Genomic DNA, 20262 nt, shown 5'->3' with positions numbered 1-20262 from the left:
CTCCATCCCTTCCTGCAGAAAATCAGAGTCACGCTCCCGGTGGAAGAGGTTTGTTGGAAATTGGTCCACCTCAGCTGCTCCCTGGGAGGGATTCCACAGTCGTAGTCACGGCCTGAGAGCAAGTACAAGGTCAAGGAGAAAGTCGGGGTCTGCATGGCTGGGCTTCATTTCTGGGCTGGCTTTGTCTCCCACTCTGTTTCCTGAGTGGTCCACCTCAGAGAGGAGTTTGGGAATGTTATGCTAGGAAAACGCAGCATCTCCCGGCGCGATGTAAAACTTTGTCCATGGAAATTCCCGAAGGGTAGCACTGTTTTAGAGCGTCAGCAACAGGGACACACATGCACTTTAGCTCTTGCGCCCTGTCCTCTTGGGGTTCTTGGGCCACTACGAGGCCATGCCTTCTCTGTCCCTCTCGGGGGTTCCTCTACCTTCCCATCCCCATTCAACACCCTTCTTTCCCAGCACACTGCCCTCCCTCTAGAGCAGTGCTTCCCAAAGTGGGTGACACCGCCCCTAGGGGCCAGTGCTGGAACAGCGCATGAAGACTGCAAAAGTAGATACTTAGCATTTCTCTGGGATAGGACAACGTTTTACATCGCCTGGAGATGCACATCGCCGGGAGATGCTGAGTTTTTTGTTTTGTATTTTTTTTCCTGATCAGGAGATAGAAGGTCAGATCAGTTTGGGGGCGCACATCTCTGTGTGCGAGTCATGCATGTGTGCCCGGGTCGGCTTGTCCTGGGCAGGCCTCCCTGCAGCCCGCAGCTGTCTGGTTGCCTCTTAGAGTCCCACACACATCCTGTCCACGTATGACCTTCTCTCCACAGGCCTATGCCTCCCTCCTGGCTGTGGATTAAAGTTTGTGCCCCCCCCCAAATATGTACGGATGGACGCACACTGCTGGGAAACAGGAGGGGCCCCCGCCGGAGCCCACTCACGTCGAGTTCTCAAATGAACACACCTGCCATGAGGCCCACACGGGGGAAGGCAGACATCACGAGAGTACCTGTGTAGGCACAAATGAACGCCAAGGATTGCTGGCAGCTATGAGATGCTGGCACGGATGACGAGCCTTCCCCGAGCACTGCCCACACCCTGAACTCAGACATCTACATTCCGGAATGGTGGGACACTTATTTTCCGTTCTTCGAAGCCACCCGCTGGTGGCATGTTTGTTAAAGGAGCACTAGGTAAGTAAGATGACCTGCCTGCAGGCTTACCGATTCGATGGCATCGGATCCCTGGTAGACATCCCCGTGTGTCAGCCTCGCTGCTTTCTCCTCCTCCGTTACCCTCACGACTCCATCACTCCCCAAACCCTGCCGAAATCAGCTCCTTGGCACTTCTCGAATCTGTCTGCTCGTCCCCATCCCCACCAGCCTAGGCCTAGCTCAGGCCCGCCACCTCTCTCTTCTTCAGGCAAGTACCTGCCAGTGGGCAAGGACCCCTGCTGCGTCTCTTCACCTCTGATCCCTATGAAGCTGTTCACACAATCTACTTGGAACACAAATGTGACCATTTTGCTCGCGTGCCGAATATCCTTCAGTTGCCGATGGGACAATGTCTCAGCACCCTGACTTTCTTATGCCACAAATATGTGTTATGGGCATCGCCCGTATCAAACGACTTCTTCCCTCGGGGACCGACCAAGGAACAGAGAAGCAGCTAAAGAAAATGCATCAGGTGGTGATGTGTGTGATGAGGAAACCCATCCGGGTAAGGAGAGCAGGGTGTGCTGGTGGGGGAGAGCCATGGGCTTTCAAGTTTAGGGGGAAAGTGGTACCCCTCTCCCCACAAGGTTCCTACGTGTCTCTTCAGTCTCTCCTCACCCGTCACCCTGAGGTGCCTTCTCTGTTGGAAGTGGCTCTCTCCCCACCTTGGAGAACTTTACTTAAGATTAACATGAGACGTTACCTGAGATCCCACCTCCCGCCTGAGGTAGGGCAATTCACCACAGGCATGTCCTTTATGGTGGTCCAACCAGGAACCCAAGTCTACAACGTGGGCTGCCCATTTCTACGAAACACTACTTCGCACTTTTGAAACTTTAAAGCTTAATCTCTCTTTTGGAAAGACAAATGTGAGCCATACAATTCATAGACAATTCAGCCATTGAAAGTATAAAGTGCATTTGGGGGTACAGTCACAGCATTATGAAATTACCACTACCATCTAATTCCCTAACAGTTTCTTCCCCTTTAAAGAACAGAACAGGAGCCGAGGGTAAGTAGTGGTTACATGCTGGGCAGCGATCTGCATGGTCGGCTGTTCGATGCCTCAAGGAGCTCCACAGGAGAAAGACGGCTTTCTATTCCCCTCAACAGTTACAGTGTCGGAAACCCATGGGGTTGCGACACATCAGCATTGACTCGATGGCAGTGAGTTTGTTTTGTTTTGTTTTTAAAGAAAGGAATCCACTATGATGTATTGGTAGTCAATGTCCATTCTCCCACCTATCCACTTTCTGTCCATGGGAGTTTGCATGTCCTGAAAATCTCACGAGTACAATCTTACAATATGTGTTCTTTGGCGTCTGACTTCTTATTCTTACACTTGAAAGTTTTCAACGTCTGCCCATGTATCAGTACTTCCTTCCTCTAACCATTATATAGAGCAGCGGTTCTCAACCTCTGGGTCGAATGACCCTTTCACAGGGGTCGCCCGATTCATAACAGTAGCAAAATGACAGTGATGACGTAGCAATGAAAATAATTTTATGGGGGGTGGGGTGGGGAGTCACCACAACACAAGGAACTGTATTAAAAGGTCAAGGTACTAGGGAGGTTGAGAACCACTGACATAGAGGTTTTACCACATTTTATTTAACCATAAATTGATGGTCTCTTGCGTTGTTTCTAGCTTGGGGTTCGTGCTGCTGCTAGGCACATTTCTATCGAAGTTTTTGTGGAAATGCAAGCTCTCGTTTCCTGAGGCATGGACCTAGGAGTGGGATCGCTAGGTCATCTGGCAACTCTAAAAAGAGGCTGGCTTGCACACGGATGCGGCGCTGGGCTCTGGGAGGGCGGAGGGAGCTGGCGTTCCGCCCCTTTACAGGGGACAGCCGGTTGGCATGGACTCGAACGCTCGACTGTTTTTCAAACTTCCGGCAGAGCCGCCCACTGGTCTCCCGTTTCTGCTCCCCCTAGCAGGCTCTGGGCTCCAGTCTTCCACATCTTCTCCCACCGCGGGCACGTCCTTTGTTTCCGTCCCATGCTGGCCCTGCTGATGGGTTCGGAGTGGCGCCTCCTGGTGGTTTTGCTCTGCGCTTCTCTCATGACATGAGTTGCAGCGTCTTTTCATGACCCTCTGGGCCACGTGTAGCTCTGCTTTCCACAATTGCCTGTTCAAATACCAGGCTTATTATTATATACACCCCTCCCCTTAGTTAACAGACTTTATCTTTAGAACAGTTTGGGATTTCCAGAAAAAGCGAGCCGAGAGTTCCCATATGCCCTTCATGCCCGGTCTATCCTTCACCTCTTGCACGCGTAGGACGTGTTTGGTACAGCTCGTGAGCGAAGCGTTCGTCCGTTATTATCAACCACAATCCGTGCCTTCCTTTTTCACCACGCGACGGCCTTCAGGAGCTCACCGAGGACACACGGAGCTCATCAGGTCCCCTCGGGCTCTTCTGCGTGGCCCGTTTCTCAGGTTTCCCTGGCTTCTGGTGTCGGGGGCAGTCTGGAGTACTGGCCAAGTGTCCTGTGGGAGGTCCTTCTACTGGGAGGGGTCTGAGGTTTTTCCTGGGGACTCGGGCCGGGGTTAGGGATCTCGGGGAGGAAGCGCACAGATGTAGAGGCTGGTGCTCATCACATCTGTGTCAATGTTACAACGCACTCCAGCATGCTCTGTGACTGCGGATACGTACCTGAACCCCGGGCTGAAGTCAGATCTCCACCATCAAGCTGCTCAGCCTCCCTCTCCCCCACCCCCGACTCTTCACGCAGTACTCAGAAGGGAGGCACTGCCCACAGATTCCGCGTGAGGAGGCGCGGGCCACACGCTCACACCTTGAGGGATGATGCTTTCTGCTCTCCCGCCTTAGGACGGACTCTCTGCAGAACTTACCTGGAACTGTTCTGCAAGGACTACATGGCAGTTATTGGTCCCTAACTTAGGCAAATGGTGTAGGAAAAGATAAGAGGGGCTCACACCAAAGCAGTCGGACCTCTGGCCCAACCCACCAGTGGCGGCTGCTTTGTCCTGAGCTCACTGGACCCACCAGCAGCATTGGCCATGGATGAAGACACTGACTCTCCGACGCGTCCTTCACCTGACCTGCAGGGCATGGCCCTCTCCTGCTGGTCGTCCGCCTCCCCTGGCTGCTTCTTTGTTGGTTCTTCCTCAACACGGCGACACCTCAGCAGGGGAGCCGCCCAAGGCCCAATCTCTGGGCAGCTTCTCTTCTTCTCACTGGCTCATGATTCCAAAGGCCGTCCATATGATGATGACTCCCAAACTCCCCGCTCCAGTCTCGACCCTGCTCCTGAAACTGAGACTTGTCTACACTGCGTCAACCTGGCATCTCAGAGGTGACATTTCTAAACCCAGCTCTGGATAACTGTGGTAGGCTCATAATCTAGTGTCAACTTGGAACCACTAAGAGTGAAGGGGTGAGCTGATACCCAGGGCTCAAGTAGAAAGCAAATGTTTTGAGAATGATGAGGGCAACAAATGTACAAATGTGCTTGACACAGTGGATGGATGGATGGACTGTGATAAGAGTTGTACGAGCCCCCAATACAATGATTAAGAAAAAGAATAAAGGACAGGCTTCACATAGAAAGTAAATGTTTAGAATTGATGATGGCAACATATGTACAAATGTGCTCGCTACAACTGATGTATGGAATGTGATAAGAGCTGTAAGAGCTCCCAATAAAATGATTACATAAATAAATAGAGTGAAGGGGTGGAGTTTAGTCTGTTAATCAGGTTGCACCTTGATGACCACATTTGGAGGTGCCCCGGTGTTAAATAGCTCACTGGAGTCCAGACACACTCTCTCTGCTTTGTCTTCCTGTTGACGAGACACATGGAACTACGGTGATGGAACCAGAGCCCTGGAGCTGGAAGAGACACGTGGAGACTCACGCCAGCGCTGAGATGCTTCCACCGCCACTGGATCCACAAGACTTTCCACCCACTGGCCTGTGATCTTTCATTGCATGTGTTGCGTGAGACTGAAGAGGAATTTATAGACTGGTATTGGACATATGGGCTCATATCAGACTTATGGGCTTGATCTGGAGTAGGCCGGGATGTTTTCTTAATATACCATTACTCTTGTATATAAAGCTCTCTCTTATACACACATGAGTGTCTATGAATTTGTTTCTCCAGTCAACCCAGGCTAACACAATATCCTCACCACGACTGCTTCTCTACCCCACACCAACCTGCCTCTCCTGAGGCCTGGCTCGTTTTCGTGTAGGCGAATGAAGAGATCCACTTCTGAATGACTTAGATCAACAACCCAGGTGTCATCGCCGCTTTCTCTCTCTATTTCATGGCTCACTTTCAGCCCTACAGGAAGACCTGTCAGCCCCTACCTGGGAACTGTGCCTTGATCTGATGACCTGTCTCCTCCAGTGCTGTCATGGTGGCTTGAATCGCCGCTCTCTGTGACCTAGATAACAGCAATTGTTTTCTAACGGATCTCCCTGGGTCTGCCCTTGCCTGCCACCTCCGCTCAGTCGGAGTGGTTCTCATGTGTCAGAGGTCAGATGATGATGATGTGCTTCTGCTAGAAACGCCCCAATGGCTTCCTACTTCACTCAAAGTAAGAGCCAATGTCACCGCAACAGCCTTCCAGATCTCCAGCCTCCGTATCAACCTCTCCCACCACTCTTCCCCTTGCCCGCGTGACTCTGGCCACACTGGCCCTGTTGCTGCCTTCAGATGCCAAGCATCCCCTTCCTTCTGGGACCTGGCCCACAGATCCCCCTTTTTGGAATGCTGTTCCTTTAGATATCCACAGGGCTTGCTCCCACTCTCTCCTTAGGCTCTCCCTCAAAATGCCACCATCTCACTAAGGGGTCTCACGAGCACACTATCCCCCACGGTATCCGGTACTCCCAGGTCTCCTTCCCACGCTCCCTTTCCCCCATAGGATAGATCACCTCCGTCAACTTGTTCACCACGTTGCCCCCTTGGCCTGCAGTACAGCAAGAGCCACGAACACAGGGCCGAGCGAGAACACACTCACTATTGGTTGAGTGAATGAATGAAAGGTGCAGACACCTGCATTCCCACCCCTCACTGCTGGGCTCTAACTTTGCTTTCCATTTCTTTATTGGTTTGAAGAGTGGGGGGCAGGGTACCAGTCTGAAGAAAACCCAAACCCCATCCAACCCAACCAAAAATAAATCAAGGTAAGAGGAAACCTTGAAGGAGGGATGGACAGGTACACCAGGGAAATGGTGTGTGTGTGTGTGTGTGTGTGTGTGTGTGTGTGTGTGTGTGTGTGTGTGTGTGTGTGTTTTGGGGATCACCTCAGGGTTATTCTTATTGACTGAAAGCTTCGCCTAAATCCTAAAGGTTTTCAGGTAAGGCCTGGGCATGCCAGTGACCACGCTGACACCTCCATCACCAACCTCCATCATCACACGGCAGCTCAGGGTAAGCTGATCTCCGATGACCTGGCCTTTCACTTCCCAGTCAGTCTGCAGTCATCTCCCTTGACAGAGGGCCTGTTGGAGTCTGAAACTCAACGGTGGAGTCAAAGGATCAGCCCCGTGGAAGAGCGGAAATGCTCCTGACCACTGAGGGTAGAGCCTCCTGTAGCGTTGGGACCATCTGGGGGCCTTTGCCCACCATGATTCATCTTCCCGTTCAAGTTCAGTTGCGGGGAAGGGGTCCAAACACAGAGAGAGGACGTCACAACACCGTGAGCAGGAAGACTCGCTCCTTGATTATGGAATGGGCGCCATGTTTTCCACTGGCCAGGATGCCCGCGGACGTCAAAACCTCCTGGACCTGCTCCTTGCCACCTCTCCTTCGGGCCCTTTTCTGGCGCATGGCAACTGGTGATTAAGGACTGTGCTGGCAGATCACATTCCTATGGAGTTTGCTGGAAATACAGATGCCGTCCATGCTTGATTAGACACTGCTCAAGAACTGCTGAGGCAAACTGCCGGACTCTATTATTTCTGGCTATTTTGGTAGTGCTGTTATATTTATTTCGCATCGCTTCACATTCGGTAGAACTGATGAGGCCCATTGCGCAAAACCCAAACTAGCAAAGCAGGAGGAATGATTTTTTTAAAAGGGCTACAGATGTCTATGCATGTGCATGTGTATGGGAGTAAGAGAAAATGAGAGGGACCCGCTACTCTTGTTTGTAATGCTCTGTCCCCTGTCAGAACCAAGAGAGATAAGCTGTGGTTAGTATGTCTGGAAGGAAACAGACCCATGCCAGCTTCGGAGAGCCTCGTGGCCATTAAAGACAATCCCCACTTTGTCATGAGCCAAGCTCTTCATGGACACAAGGACAGGCCTTGGTTTGATGTCTCTTCATTCATGCTGCACATCATGAGCACGTGCTTTGGGCTGGGTGCTCCACCAACCACGGAGGAAACACAGTTTCAGCTTCCTGGGGCTTATGGTCACGTCAGAGAGGTCCAAACCAGAATCAGGACGGAAAAAAAAAATCACACTCACTGTCACCCAGTAGATGGTGACTCACAGCGACCCTTGAGGGAAGGGAAGAACTGCCCCTGTGGGTTTCCCACACTGTCACCCTTCACGGGAAGAGAAAGACTCGTCTTTTTGCCATGTCGTGGCTGCTGGTTTCAAACTGCTGACCCTGTGGGGAGCATCCCAACACGTCACCCACTACACTGCGACGAGGAGGCAGAAAACCAGAGTCATCGCGGCAGAGCCTCTCCCAGGTCACGTTTCCCTCAGACCCCTTCCCGAGACATGATTCCCAAGGGGCTCAGCTACTAAGCTGTCCAGCGGTGCAGTATTAAGTATGGCTGGGTGACCGGCTTCAATTGAGACCACAGCCACGCAAGGCCTAGGGAGAAGTGCTGCTCTCTAACGCCTGGGGTCGCCAGACTTGGGACAAGATTCATTGGTCCAGCAGTGGGAGGCAGGGCTCGGGTGCCATCCAATTGCTGGCCGAAGCAATGCATCCCTGGGACTAATGCCACCCTCACTGCTGGTTGGCTGGCATCCGGTCCATCCCATGCCAGCTCCTCCTCTGCCCCTCCAGGCCCCAGCCTGTCTGCCAAAGACTCTGTTAATTTATTTATTTCAGGAGGAAAAAAAAATCATTTCAAAAAAAGGATGATTGGATTTAGGAATTATGTCCCTTCGAGAATTAGTAATGGTTTTCTGCATCCCTCGGGTATCCTGGTTCTGAACTTCCCCTCATCAATGTTATTATGAACAAACTAATTCAATAATGAGATCATTCCCCAGAAGAACAACCAAATAAAGGCAGCATGCGGTTACACCTGGTTTCCCTAATCGCAGCCGAGAAGGCTTTCCACCAAAGTCAGATGAAAACGGGGAGTTTCATCAACACACACACTCCCATGAGAGGACAGGAAAGACAGGGAAGGAGAGAGGGGCAGAAAGGCAGAGAATAAAGCAGATGGATTTGGCCAAGACACAGAGAGGGCCATAGGATTAAAAATAAAAGCTCTAGTATGTGTCTTAAAAATGCCCAAGTCGTCCAATATCTCATTATTCCCTTAAATGTCTCAAGAATAATTTTAAAATAATTCTTCCGAACTTCTCAGGGAGTTACAAAGAAGTAGTAAATGGCAGGTAGGAACATTCTAGACTAAAAAACCGACAGTGTTCTGGTCATAAAGGCTTCTGGGAAACCAAGGAGCGACCCAGCCGAGCAGTCCCCGGCCGCTGCCAACTGCCCACGGGCTCAGTGAAGCCCCCGCACGCTGCTGATTCCAGAAAGGCGTGGGGAGACCACCTGGGCAGAGCACAAAACGAACTCTCTAACGGGACTACCTGGCTTCAGAGAGACACAACGGGGCCCAAGATGGGCAACGTTACAAAAGAGAAGGTGCCGGTGCTCCTTGAAAGACGAGCCTTGCGAGCGGCGTGGCGGGAACAGCGAGAGCACGTGGAGATGGATGAGGAAGACCAAGGGATCCTGGGCGCATTTGCAACCTGGTGCTGGCGAGGGAGACTTCAAGCTGCAGACTGCCAACAGTACCAGCCCATCTGCCTTGGAAGAAGTCCAGCCAGAACGCTCCTTAGGGAAAGAGGGCGAGGCTTGGCCTCACTTACTTTGGATATGTTTTCAGGATGGGTCTGGTCCCTGGAGAGAGACATCGGGCTTGGGAAAGTCAGGGGGCAGTGAAAGAGAACCAGGCCCTCGAGGCGGGCGACGGGCTGACACAGTGGCTGTCACCGTGGATTCAGACATAGCAACAATCATGGGGGTGGCTGCGTTCTGCTGTCCAGAGGGTGCCTATGAGGTGGAACTAACTTGGCGGCACCTCATGACAACAAGACGGAAAAAGGGGGTTCGTGTGAAACTACACTTGAGACCATGTGAGTCACAGTGAGAGAGCCACTGGGAGCGACCCAACGGCCCCTGTCTGCAGGCGATGAAATACAGTCTGGTTCGATTCTGCCATGCACTGCTCTTTGAGCATTTGAAAACAATGCTGTCAAGCAAATAAATAAACAATGTTGTCAAGGGGCAGGAATGAACTTGGGGGACATGATGTATTGGAGTATTCCTAGTCTGATGAAAGACAGCTAAATCCACGTAAAACGAGATCAGTATGTAGAGACTTGGTCTCAAGGGTTTGGGGCATGGTATCAGGAGAGACCAGTCCCTGGAGAGGGGTCTCACGCTTGAAAAGGAGGAGGACCCTTCACGAGATGGACGGACACAGGGGCAACGACAAAGACTTGCACATCACAACAGTTTGTGAGGCTGCTGCAGGGCCAGGCTCCGCTCGCCCTGCATTCTCGCGTACGCAGAATGGCTGAGTTTCAGTGACGCAACAGCGCCTAACAAAACCTCTCTGCATAGCTCCAGTTTTGCAGTAGCAGATGTCACACGCATGTGTTCTGTGTGAACACACACACACACACACACACACACACACAAGGCCATCAGAACGGATACCATATATCACAGTGGCTAGTCCTAGATTTAGTCTACGAGCGATGCTTACATTCTTCCTCTTTGTATCATATCTCATATGTTTTATGCCATGCGCATGGATTATTTTTGTCCTCAGTGAAAAGTGATCTTATAGCACGCAGAATATTGGTTAAACAAAAGGGCAATCCACCTACCTAACGAAGGAATGCCAAGCATCCAATCCAGACTCTCGTAGACTTACCTTCTCTGCGACCAAAGAACACCTATCTGTTAATAACCTAACTAAAAAATGTTTCTACACGTATGAATGCAATATCCTTGCTGATAAACCCAGACCTTTCTTAAGAACCAAGGATGTACCATACAGGACTGTACAGCCAAGGAGATCTTGGCTCTGAGACCAGAAACTGGGCCTGGCCGTCCCTCCTACCTTGCGAAGTCCAGGTCGGCCTCCCGGGACATGGTGATGTTGGTCAAGTTCTGCTGAAGGACGAAAATGTTCCTGCACATCTTCTTGATGCCGGACTCGCTGATGCGCCGGAAGTACTGGGCCCCGTTGATGAGGATGCAGGAGATCAGGTGTCCCAGCCCTGAGGGTGGCAGGGAGAGGGAAGAGGGTGGTTGAAGGTCGCCCTGCCAGTCCCCCATAAGGTCAGATGATTGAGGATAACACAGCTCAGGTGGCTGCACCGGCCGGCCGCACAATCATCGCCAGCAGTTACAAATGGGAGACTTCCCGCTGGCAACAAAGCCTAGTCCGTGCAGAACGCCAGCCCTGCCACACACACCACAACTGGGGCCGCAGAGCGGGTCTCGGGCCTTAGACTGGCCAGTTTATGGGAATCCCCACTTCCTTCTGTGTGTGTCAGGACAAGGATCTGGTTGGTCCTCACCTTCCTCTCAGGAAAGATCAAGGGAGGGGTGCTCTTTTGACTTTAAAGCCGATTGGGAACCCAAGTAAGTAAAGAGTCATCTGCCAGAACTCGGGGCTTTGGCAAGAATGCAGGCAGGCCTCAACATCAGACATGGGGGGTCTGTCTGTAACAGTGGGGAGAGAATGCAAAGGCAAGGAGAGGCGATGGTGCCCAGACTGTTGGAGATCCCATGAAGACACCGGTGGATATTGAAGGTCCCATCAAAGAACTCAAGCTCACTGTCTTAGCGTCAACTCTGACCCACAGCCACCCCATCGGACAGGGTCGAACTGCCCCTATGGATTTCCCAGACGGTAACTCTTTATGGGGGTTAAAGCCTCGTCCGTCTCCCATGGAGAGGCTGGTGGTGTTGAACCATTGACATTGTAGGTAGCAGCCCAATGTGTAAGCACTATCCTTGCGGCCACACAGTGGTTTGTTATTATCCAAAGGACTGTCTGATGTCCTGTGACCGTGCTTTATTGCATGTCGGAGACACTCCACTTTTCTCCCGTGGCTTGGCTTGGTTTCACCTTGTGAATCACAAGCATGTGGCAACCCTGCTTTGGGCCTTTCTTTCCCAACAGCAAATACTCCCTTCATGTTTGTCTGACCCGTTTTGGTCGTTCCCAAATGATTTTGAGGTTTTCCAAACTGCTGTGGTACACTGACCAGACTGCAGTCTGGTGGACACGCCACTGAAACCAGACAATCCGTGTGATTCACTTTCTTGGGATACTGGCTGAACTGGGGAGGTCTGGTCCAGGACCAGAGATATTGCCAAGGCCTGCCGGTACCTCCCCACATGATCAGGTCCCACCCTGTGACCAAGGTCCAGTTTAGAATCAGAGGCCGGGTTTGGGGGGGAGCGGAGCATGTCACCCTAAGCCTGTGGGGTTCAGTAAGTGTGGCCTCCAAAGCTGGCCTCTTGCCGGGCATTCCCTCAGCCATCTAAAGTTAGGGATCCACGATGGGTGCTATTTCCCTCTTCTATGGGTTAGGCTGCTAGCCACAAGGTCAGCGGTTCAAAACCACCAACCGCTCTGTGTGAGAAAGATGAGGCTTTCTACACCTGTAAAGAGTGAGTCTGGGAAAGCCACAAGGACAGCTTCTACCCTGTCCTGCGGGGCTGCTGTGAGTCTAAATCGACTCAATGGCAGTGAGTTTGGTTTGGGGTTTTGAGAAAGTACGCCCCCTCCCTGGTGGCTCTTCATGGCTCAGACCAGAGCTCAGGGTACAGCTCCAAGTCCAGAGGCTTTCACACTGGATGAGGATGAAGGAGGGAAAGAGAGGGGAGCCCGCACTATCTCTTGGAGTTACACTCACTCACTCAAACACTGATTCAAGACCACAACCGGAGGTGGCAAGTACTGGGGAGTGAAGCAAAAGTGCTTATGCAGAGCAGGAAATGCATATGGGTGGATTCTATACCATTCTAGAGGATCTATTTCTATTTTAAGAACGCTGGAAGCCAAGCTCTGGCACGGTTCTCCTTCGTTCTTAACGCCAGGTAACCCAGGTGACACTTTGCTCTGTTTGGGCGTTTGGCTAATGAGACCATCAAATTCCAGACCCATTGTGGAGCTGTGTCCTCATGCACAGGGTCAGGCAGCCTCCCCTCCGAGCCACGGGGACAAATAAAGAATAATGAGTGGATTAGAGACAAATGAAAATTAAACAATGAAACTTATTTTAAGTAACACAAGAAGGGTGGGATCTCAGAGATGAGTTTGCAAAATTATTCATGGGCATGTCTCTGTTCGCCCAAGAAACACCGGTGTACCAAGGAGGGTGGGGCTGGAGGACTCTTCCCCGATAAAGGCAGTAAGAGGGCACTGAGTATGGAGAATTAAAGGATAATCACAAACCAATTAAAAACAAGGGGACAGGGACTCTCCTTTGAAGTCTTCACAGGAGTCCTCTGGCTGGAATGCAGCCGAGACAGGGAGACGGCTGGCACCAATGTCTTCCACGAGTTGGGTGGGACGCCTTTGGGCGCCCTGCCTCTCACACCCTCTTGCCTGTCAGGCCCCCCGAGGGAATTTGTGGAGGGAGGGCTTTCTAAAACCACTGTGAAGCAGAGGCTTCTCTTCTTTTCAGAGAACACTGGGCTCTGTGAAGTAAAACTTCCCATTCCAGGGACCAGGCTAGTCTTTCAGCGGTCTCTCTTCATAGATTCGGCTTGCGTTTTACCCAACTCCCCCCCTCCTTCATAAGCTCCCCATGAGATAACTCGAGGCCCACTCCTCACATGCACTCAAATCTCACGAGTCGCATGTCAGGGAGGCAGCCGGGCCGCCATCTGCCTTATCTTGGATTAAATCTCCTTATCAACCAGCAGCAGATGGCAGCCATATTGTTGTCTACCTAGTCAGACACAGAGGGGCCAGGCAGTATAACTTTCATCCAAACGGGAAGAAAGAAACTCCCGAAAGTTCTGAACTTCAAGTCCTATGAAATACCCGGGCGCATCGCCGCTCCGCCTTCCTCCCCACACTCCCAGAGGCAGGTAGGGGGGGGGGGGGTGTCTGACCTTCAAAGATGTACTGGAACTTGTGCTGCTGAAGGCTGGCGCTCATGGCCTCTTCAATGGCACTGATGTCTTTGTTGAGCTTCACCACCAGGGGGTCATAGTCCATACTCTCCACGTTGGCTACGATCGCATAGTTGCCCTCCTTTGTGAGAGGGATGAGGTAGTGGAAACAGTGAACTCTGAGAGGGGCGGGGTGGGGGGGGGGGAAGAGCAGTGCATTAAAAAACAACAGAACATATGCCCCACGGAAAGAACACTCTTCGTGTGATACGGTTCTCTCGCGTGTTGGATTGTACTCCCCTCAAAGTCAGTGTTGGGCTTCTGACTGAGTTAAGAGTCAGTTGTATCTGTCATTGTATTTGTGGCTATTTGAGAATAGGCTTTATTTGCTGTGTTCGTGAGATCAGGACCGGTGTTGGGGGTGACTTTGAGATCGAGAAAGGGCAGAGGAGACGCAGAGAGAAGCATGGGAGCTGCAGGGAGAGGCCCAGCTGCCCTGCATTCTCACCAGGGCTCAGCAGTATCAGAGCCTTGGGGATGTAGTGGGTATAAGTGGGGCTGCTAACTGCAAGGTCAGCAGTTCAAAACCACCAGCCATTCCTGGGACAGAGATGGGGCTTTCTGCTCTCATAGAGTGTTACGGTCTCAGAAACCCACAGGGGCAGGTCTACCCTGTCCGATGGGATCACTGAGTCAGCATGGACACAGTAACAGTGAGGATGGTTTGGGTTTTGGGTGTTCTAACAGATACATACTGATGTCTGACTGTTGGTCTTAATTTTCCCAATGACTAAAGACATCGAGTATATTTTCATGCACATATTTTCCATCTTTATAGTTTTGGTGAAGTGTCTATATCTTTTTATCATTTAAAAAAAGAATTAGGTTGTTTCTTATGACTGTGTTTTGAGAGTTCTTTATATATTCGGGATACAAGTTTGTTAACAGAGCTGCATCTTGCAAATATTTCCCCCGACTCTGCCTTGTCCTTCCATCTTCTTAACAATGTCTACCCAAGGACTACTTTTAAGTCGGCAGAAGTCCCATCTGTCATTTACTTTCTTTCAGGAACGATGCTTTGGGCGTCCTATTTAAGAATCATTTCCTAAACAAGGCCACAAAATGTTTCTTCTAGATGTTTTTAGTTTTAGGTTTTACGTGAAGGCCTAGGCTACTTTTGACCTAAGTTTTGCATACGATGAGCTATATTCTTACACCTTGTTCGTGGAAGGGGACCCAAATATGTGAGTGGAGCTCAATTTCACTGCTGGGTGCCTGTTCTAACAGTTGCTAATTAACCAACAGCTACGTTCACCAATAACAATGCATTCTGATATTCATGTGCATATTGGTCCCATATATCGTTTTGCTCAATACAAGTAACAGACACACTGTTCTTAGTCCACTCTGGAAGGTGCCTTTCTTTTTTTTTTTTTTAAATCATTTTATTGGGGACTCGTACAACTCTTATCACAATCCATCTATCCATCCATTGTGTCAGCACGTTTGTACATTTGTTGCCCTAATCATTCTCAAAAACATTTGCTTTCTACTTGACCCCTTGGTATCAACTCCTCATTTTTCCCCTCCTACCCTGTTCTCCCGTCCCTCATGAACCCTTGATAATTTATAAATTATTATTATTTTATCATATCTTACACTCTCCGACATCTCCCTTTACCCACTTTTCTGTTGTCCGTCCCCAGGGAGGAGGTTATATGTAGGTTCTTGTAATCGGTTCACCCTTTCCACCTCACCCTCCCTCCACCCTCCAGGTATCGTCACTCTCAGCACTGGTCCTGAAGGGATCGTCTGAGGAAGGCGACTTTCTAATAAGAGTTAAAACTGACTAACCCTGGTGTGGTACTCAGGTCTCGAGCAACTGATCGCTACTCGCATGGTCAACAGTGGCACATCGAGCTCTTCCGGTCTCACAGCAGATGAGGCTCTGACTCATGCAGGCGTTCAGCCCTGTGTGCTAAGCTTCTCCTCTGAGGTCCAGCATGGGAATTTAAACTAAGGAGCACTTACAGAGAGTCAAACCGTATCGAGTGGTAAAAGCAAACGGTCAGCAATATAATCCCAGACGATGGGAAAACCACGTGCAATGGCACGGAGGCCTGAGTGGTCTGAATGGAGGATGGGATCCTTTCCACTGTACACAGATCCCGAGATAAGGACGCGAGTTGGGCTGGAGGCGGCCAGAGCCAGATCATCACGGGCTCTGGCTGAAGCATGGGAACAACGGTGAGGGCGGCGTAGGAACGGGCCCTGTTTCACTGTGTGCCCACAGGGTCACGGAGGGCAGGGACCAACTCAATGGCACCTAACACCAACAGGGAGCTCTCGGGGGTTACAAGACATAAAATAACACATCCAGATCACTCTGGTCCGCCTCAAACGATCTGCGGATGGCGAGGAAGGGGAGTTAGGAAACGAGCATGAATCGGAGGTGAGCGTTTGTGAGCTCCAGAAGCAGACCGGAGAGAGATGCGCTGTGACAGAGCGCTGTCTGTTCTGCTCCGCAAATGGCCCGAGAGGAGAGAGACCTTGTAAGACCGTCGCCAGGGAAAAGGCTGAATTCAAATAGAGTTCTTTTCAGACTCTGGCACGTTGCTGCTGACCTTTGCCTGCCGTTGGCATTCGGGGTTTCCGCCATCACTGCTGATGGCACAGCGGGGCAGCTGGCTTGCAGAAAGCGCACACTTAGGAGCCCGGCAGACAGGCAGGGGCTCTTGAACCCACTCAGAGCCCTGCTGAGGGTGAGAGACATCCGCGGATAAAAGTGACATTCTTGGCACCAGGAAACTCAAAGGACAACTGAATTTCCTTCGTCCAGAGTTCAAAGAGAGAAACAAAACCCCCCAACCCTTAAAATGGTGCCACCAAGCCTTTCCTATTTAGGGGGTGCACGTGGCACACCGCGGCCGGTGGCTGCTTGCCAGGTGACATGTGACCGCTAGTGGTGCAGCTGAAGAATGTCATATTTCCCATGGAAGGGTCCTTCAACAGAGACCCGCTGGATCTGAAAGACTTTGGGGGTTGAACTTTAACCATGTTAAAAAAAATATATATGGGCTGTGGGTATAAAACAGTGGGAGGAACAAGTCACAGCTTCAGCATTTGGAGATGCTCTGGGCGTCTTGGTGGTCTTCCCCATTTATTTGTTAACTGCCCCACCTGTGTCCTCTCCTTACCGTGGCCGCTGTCCCAGAGACTGCGCCTGACTAGCCACTTCATCCCACTAGCTCCTGGAGGCCAGGGCCTGGGCTCCAACTTTCCCTCTTTGTTTTTCATGATCCACAGCCTCAATCCCAGGTGCTGGGGTGGTAATGAAGCGGGTGTTCTCTTTGTTTTCTTGGGGAGTCCAGGAAAGGGTGTCATCAGTCTGGTACTAGGTGATTTCTGAGCCCAAACCCCACCCCGCCACTCCACCTCCCGTCAGTATATTCTACTTATCTATTCATAGAGAAAATCTGATTTGTTCCACCGTCACCCTGTAAGTCAGTAAGAAGGGAACACACCTAACAATCACTGTAGAACAAATAAAGGAAACACAGAAAGAGCCTTTATTTCTGGACAGCTTAATGTCAGAAATAAATGTTCCAAACAGTGCGGAGTAGTTGAGAAGAGGGATATTTGAGAAACAGATCCCAAGTCTGCAGTGGTTTCTCTCCTGCTCCATCCTGAGTGCTCACAAGCCACCAAGAAGGGACCCGCTGGCCCTCCGCTGGGTGTTATCCACTAAAGAAGTCGGTGTCAGAGCCTGAACAGATGTGTGTGTGCACACCCACAGCAAGCAGGTGGAGACCGTCTACATGCCCTCCTGGATTCAGAAACTCTGGACCGTCCGTCGTACGCAAGAGGCAATGGTGGAACCAAGAGAAAGCTTTCATGTCACGGGGAATAGACTTTGGAGGTTGCCAGGGTGAGGAAGGGCAAGGGGATGAAGCGAAAGCCAGTGGCTAGAAGGCTGACGGGAATTCACATGGAGATCTTGGAAGGCAGCACAGTCCACAAGCGGGAGGAGAGAACGCATGGAGCGCGGGAAGGATAAAGTGGTAGGGGGATGATTAATAGTTTAAATTGCTGAAGACAAAGTCGAGGATCTGAACTATAAGCCCCCGTCTAATTTATAGTTTTAAAAGTTTATCGCTTTTTTGACTCTCTGTTTTATATTTTTATATGTCTCTGAAATCCAGGATGGGTGAAACTGTAGAGACAGTAACTAGCTAGTAATGGTCCTTGGAGCACGGCAAGGGGTGGGGGTGGGGGCATGGGGAGCCAATGACAGAGAGTGTAAGGGAAATAGAAAATGCTCCATAACGGGTTGTGGTGATGATCGTACAACACTTCTTGATCTGATCGAACTACTGCATTGTTTATTTGAATTATGTCCCAATAAAACTGTTACTAAAAAGTTGAAAAAACATGAAAAAAACCAAAACACAAAAGAAGTAACTCGTTGAGGAAGATAGTAAAGAATAAGAAAAGCGAGCAGCATACACCGGTGGCTCACATGCTATTCCCACTGGGCGGCACTGCTCGGTCCCACTTCGCTTGGTGTTTGTTTCTATGGCAGTTATCTGAGATGACCTTGAGGGCCCACTCACTCACTGGCGCTCTCTCCCTGTCAGAATGTAAGCTCCATGCGCGCGCGGCAGTTGTGCCTGTTGGCTCACTGCCATTGTTACCAATTTGGCTAATTCTCAGACCACTGCTTGGTATGCAGAGGCACTCAGCAAAGGGCCGTGGAATGGATGAGCGACCAACGGTTGGAGATGTCCTCACCCTTCCTTGCTACCAGCTTCTCCCTCTAATAAGAACAACAACAGATTGCCAAAACTAGTCAGAATATTCCACACCGTGGGCAGGGGAAGGGACAAGAGCTCAAGAATACAGCATCTTTGATAGTAGTTTCTGGGAACTCCGATTTAACTTCACCGCGCCTCCTGGACGCTGAGTTCTTGGAGGGAGCGACAGCAGACCGATGTTAGTAATGGAGATCGGACTGTAAGACATAATTGGCTATCTGCCTCCGGTTGGCTTTTGCTGCAGGCTCGGGACCATGGTTCTCCCGTGTGCGTCCTCCCTGCTTGGCTAGGGCAGCATATGGTGACAGTGAAGTGCCCACCATCACCACGCGCTCTGGTTACAGACCTCATTCAGAAAAACCTCCACGTTAGGAACCATGTGTCCCTTTCTAAGCTGAGGGCACTGAGGGCGAGGCAAGCTCTGCATGGACTTCAGTCCATGGAACCAGCTGGTCCGTTCACATCCAGCTCTCGCTGGTTTCATAGGCCATGGAAACGCTGATGGGCACACTCCCAATGGCCGTAAGAAGGGACCGAATCACACGGGACACCCTCTTTTCAACGTAACAACAGGCAGCATCCTCGACAGACACCAACAGCCTGGTTATCGTCCTCGGCTAATAAGCAAGTGACATATAAATCGTGACAGCCCAGGGCCTGGCTGTGTCATACCTGACTTCCAGGTGTAGGACCAGCAGGCAGCGGTCGGCCATGTCCTGGAAAGACTTTGCGAGCTCGCTCAGAGTCTGCATGATCTGCTCCGACATCGGGGGGAGATCCGTGTTCCCGTGGCTCTCGTGGGCAGGAGATAGCACTGGAGAGGACAAAATCAGCCAGCTCATTAGCTGCTGCCAGATTATTTACCAACGGCCCCATTACCCGGTTGCTTATCATGGTGCTTTTATCCCTTTGTTGGCAGTATCTGCAGTCCAAAACGCGACCAAGGATTTCTGGAACGCACCAGACACAAGAATCCAGTTGATGGCTTAGATCAACTCACAGAAAAACAGAAACAAAAGCTCAGAGTCGGCAGTGACCAACAGTCAGCTTATGTCTTCGCTACGCCTTCGCGTGGCCATCTATGTCTCGTGGCAGACGCTAATGTTGGCAAAAGTGAACTCGGGCCTCCTCGGAGGTGGCCCAGTCACCTCTCAAAGACGTGACCGTCTTACATGAAGATGGTCCTTATCAGTCTTCCAGGAAATTCTAACCACTGGCCCTGACTGAGTCTCCCTAGCTTTGCATTCCCAGTTACTGCCATTGCGGGTCAGTACTTCAAGTATCAGAGAGAGCTTCCCGGAAGCCTTCTCAGCCCCGGGCTCCATGACCCCAGCTCTTCTCCCTTTCTTCGCAGGGCTTGAAGGAATCACTCTGTGATTCTCATCATTCACCGACAGGAAAATGTTCCAGTTTGCCTGTCTCCCTTGGAAGGTGGGACTTAAGCCCCCAATACATGAAGCACTGAAGAGGGGGCTGCCTGTATAGAGGAAGCCGGCATCTCTGTTCTCAGGGGACTGGGCCACCCAACATCCTTCTCTGGGGTGGAAGTGGTAACGCACTGCACTCTGCTTTCAAAGTCCAGCCAGATACGACTTTCCCCTTGGGTGATTTGTCCCCATCACCAGACCCAATTTCCCTTATGGACATGGGGCGAGGAACAGGAGCATTAGAATGGGGGGGCGGCAGCTAGGAGAAGTCACCTATTCCAGCTGATTTCCTGCTGTTCCCAACATCCTGGATGTGTGATCGATCCGACTTTGCTTGCTGCTGTTGGGACAGTAAACGTCGCAGCAGGCTCGTCTCCCGTGCACCCGCCACCCCGCCCCTTACCTGTGTCTGCTGTCTGGAAAATGTGCCCTTTACTTAATAAGTAAATGGTACAGGTGGGCAAGGGTGAGCTAGAAATAT

At 51.0% G+C, this 20262-nt stretch overlaps 1 protein-coding gene across 1 annotated transcript in view; it reads right to left on the bottom strand.

The window, feature by feature from the left end:
• EXOC4 (exocyst complex component 4) overlaps positions 1-20262 on the bottom strand; it is a 718575-nt gene that overhangs the window by 50408 nt on the left and 647905 nt on the right. The window contains exons 15-17 of the mRNA XM_075558685.1: positions 19027-19168; positions 13541-13719; positions 10524-10683 (exon numbers count right to left, since the gene is read on the bottom strand). Coding sequence (XP_075414800.1) covers positions 10524-10683; positions 13541-13719; positions 19027-19168 — 481 coding nt within the window. The remainder of the gene's footprint in view (positions 1-10523; positions 10684-13540; positions 13720-19026; positions 19169-20262) is intronic.

This window comes from Tenrec ecaudatus, chromosome 9 (genome assembly GCF_050624435.1).
Source record: "Tenrec ecaudatus isolate mTenEca1 chromosome 9, mTenEca1.hap1, whole genome shotgun sequence".
In the NCBI taxonomy this organism is placed as follows: domain Eukaryota; kingdom Metazoa; phylum Chordata; class Mammalia; order Afrosoricida; family Tenrecidae; genus Tenrec; species Tenrec ecaudatus.
Note: the sequence above shows the minus strand (reverse complement) of the source record. Positions and strands in the feature narration are given on the sequence as shown.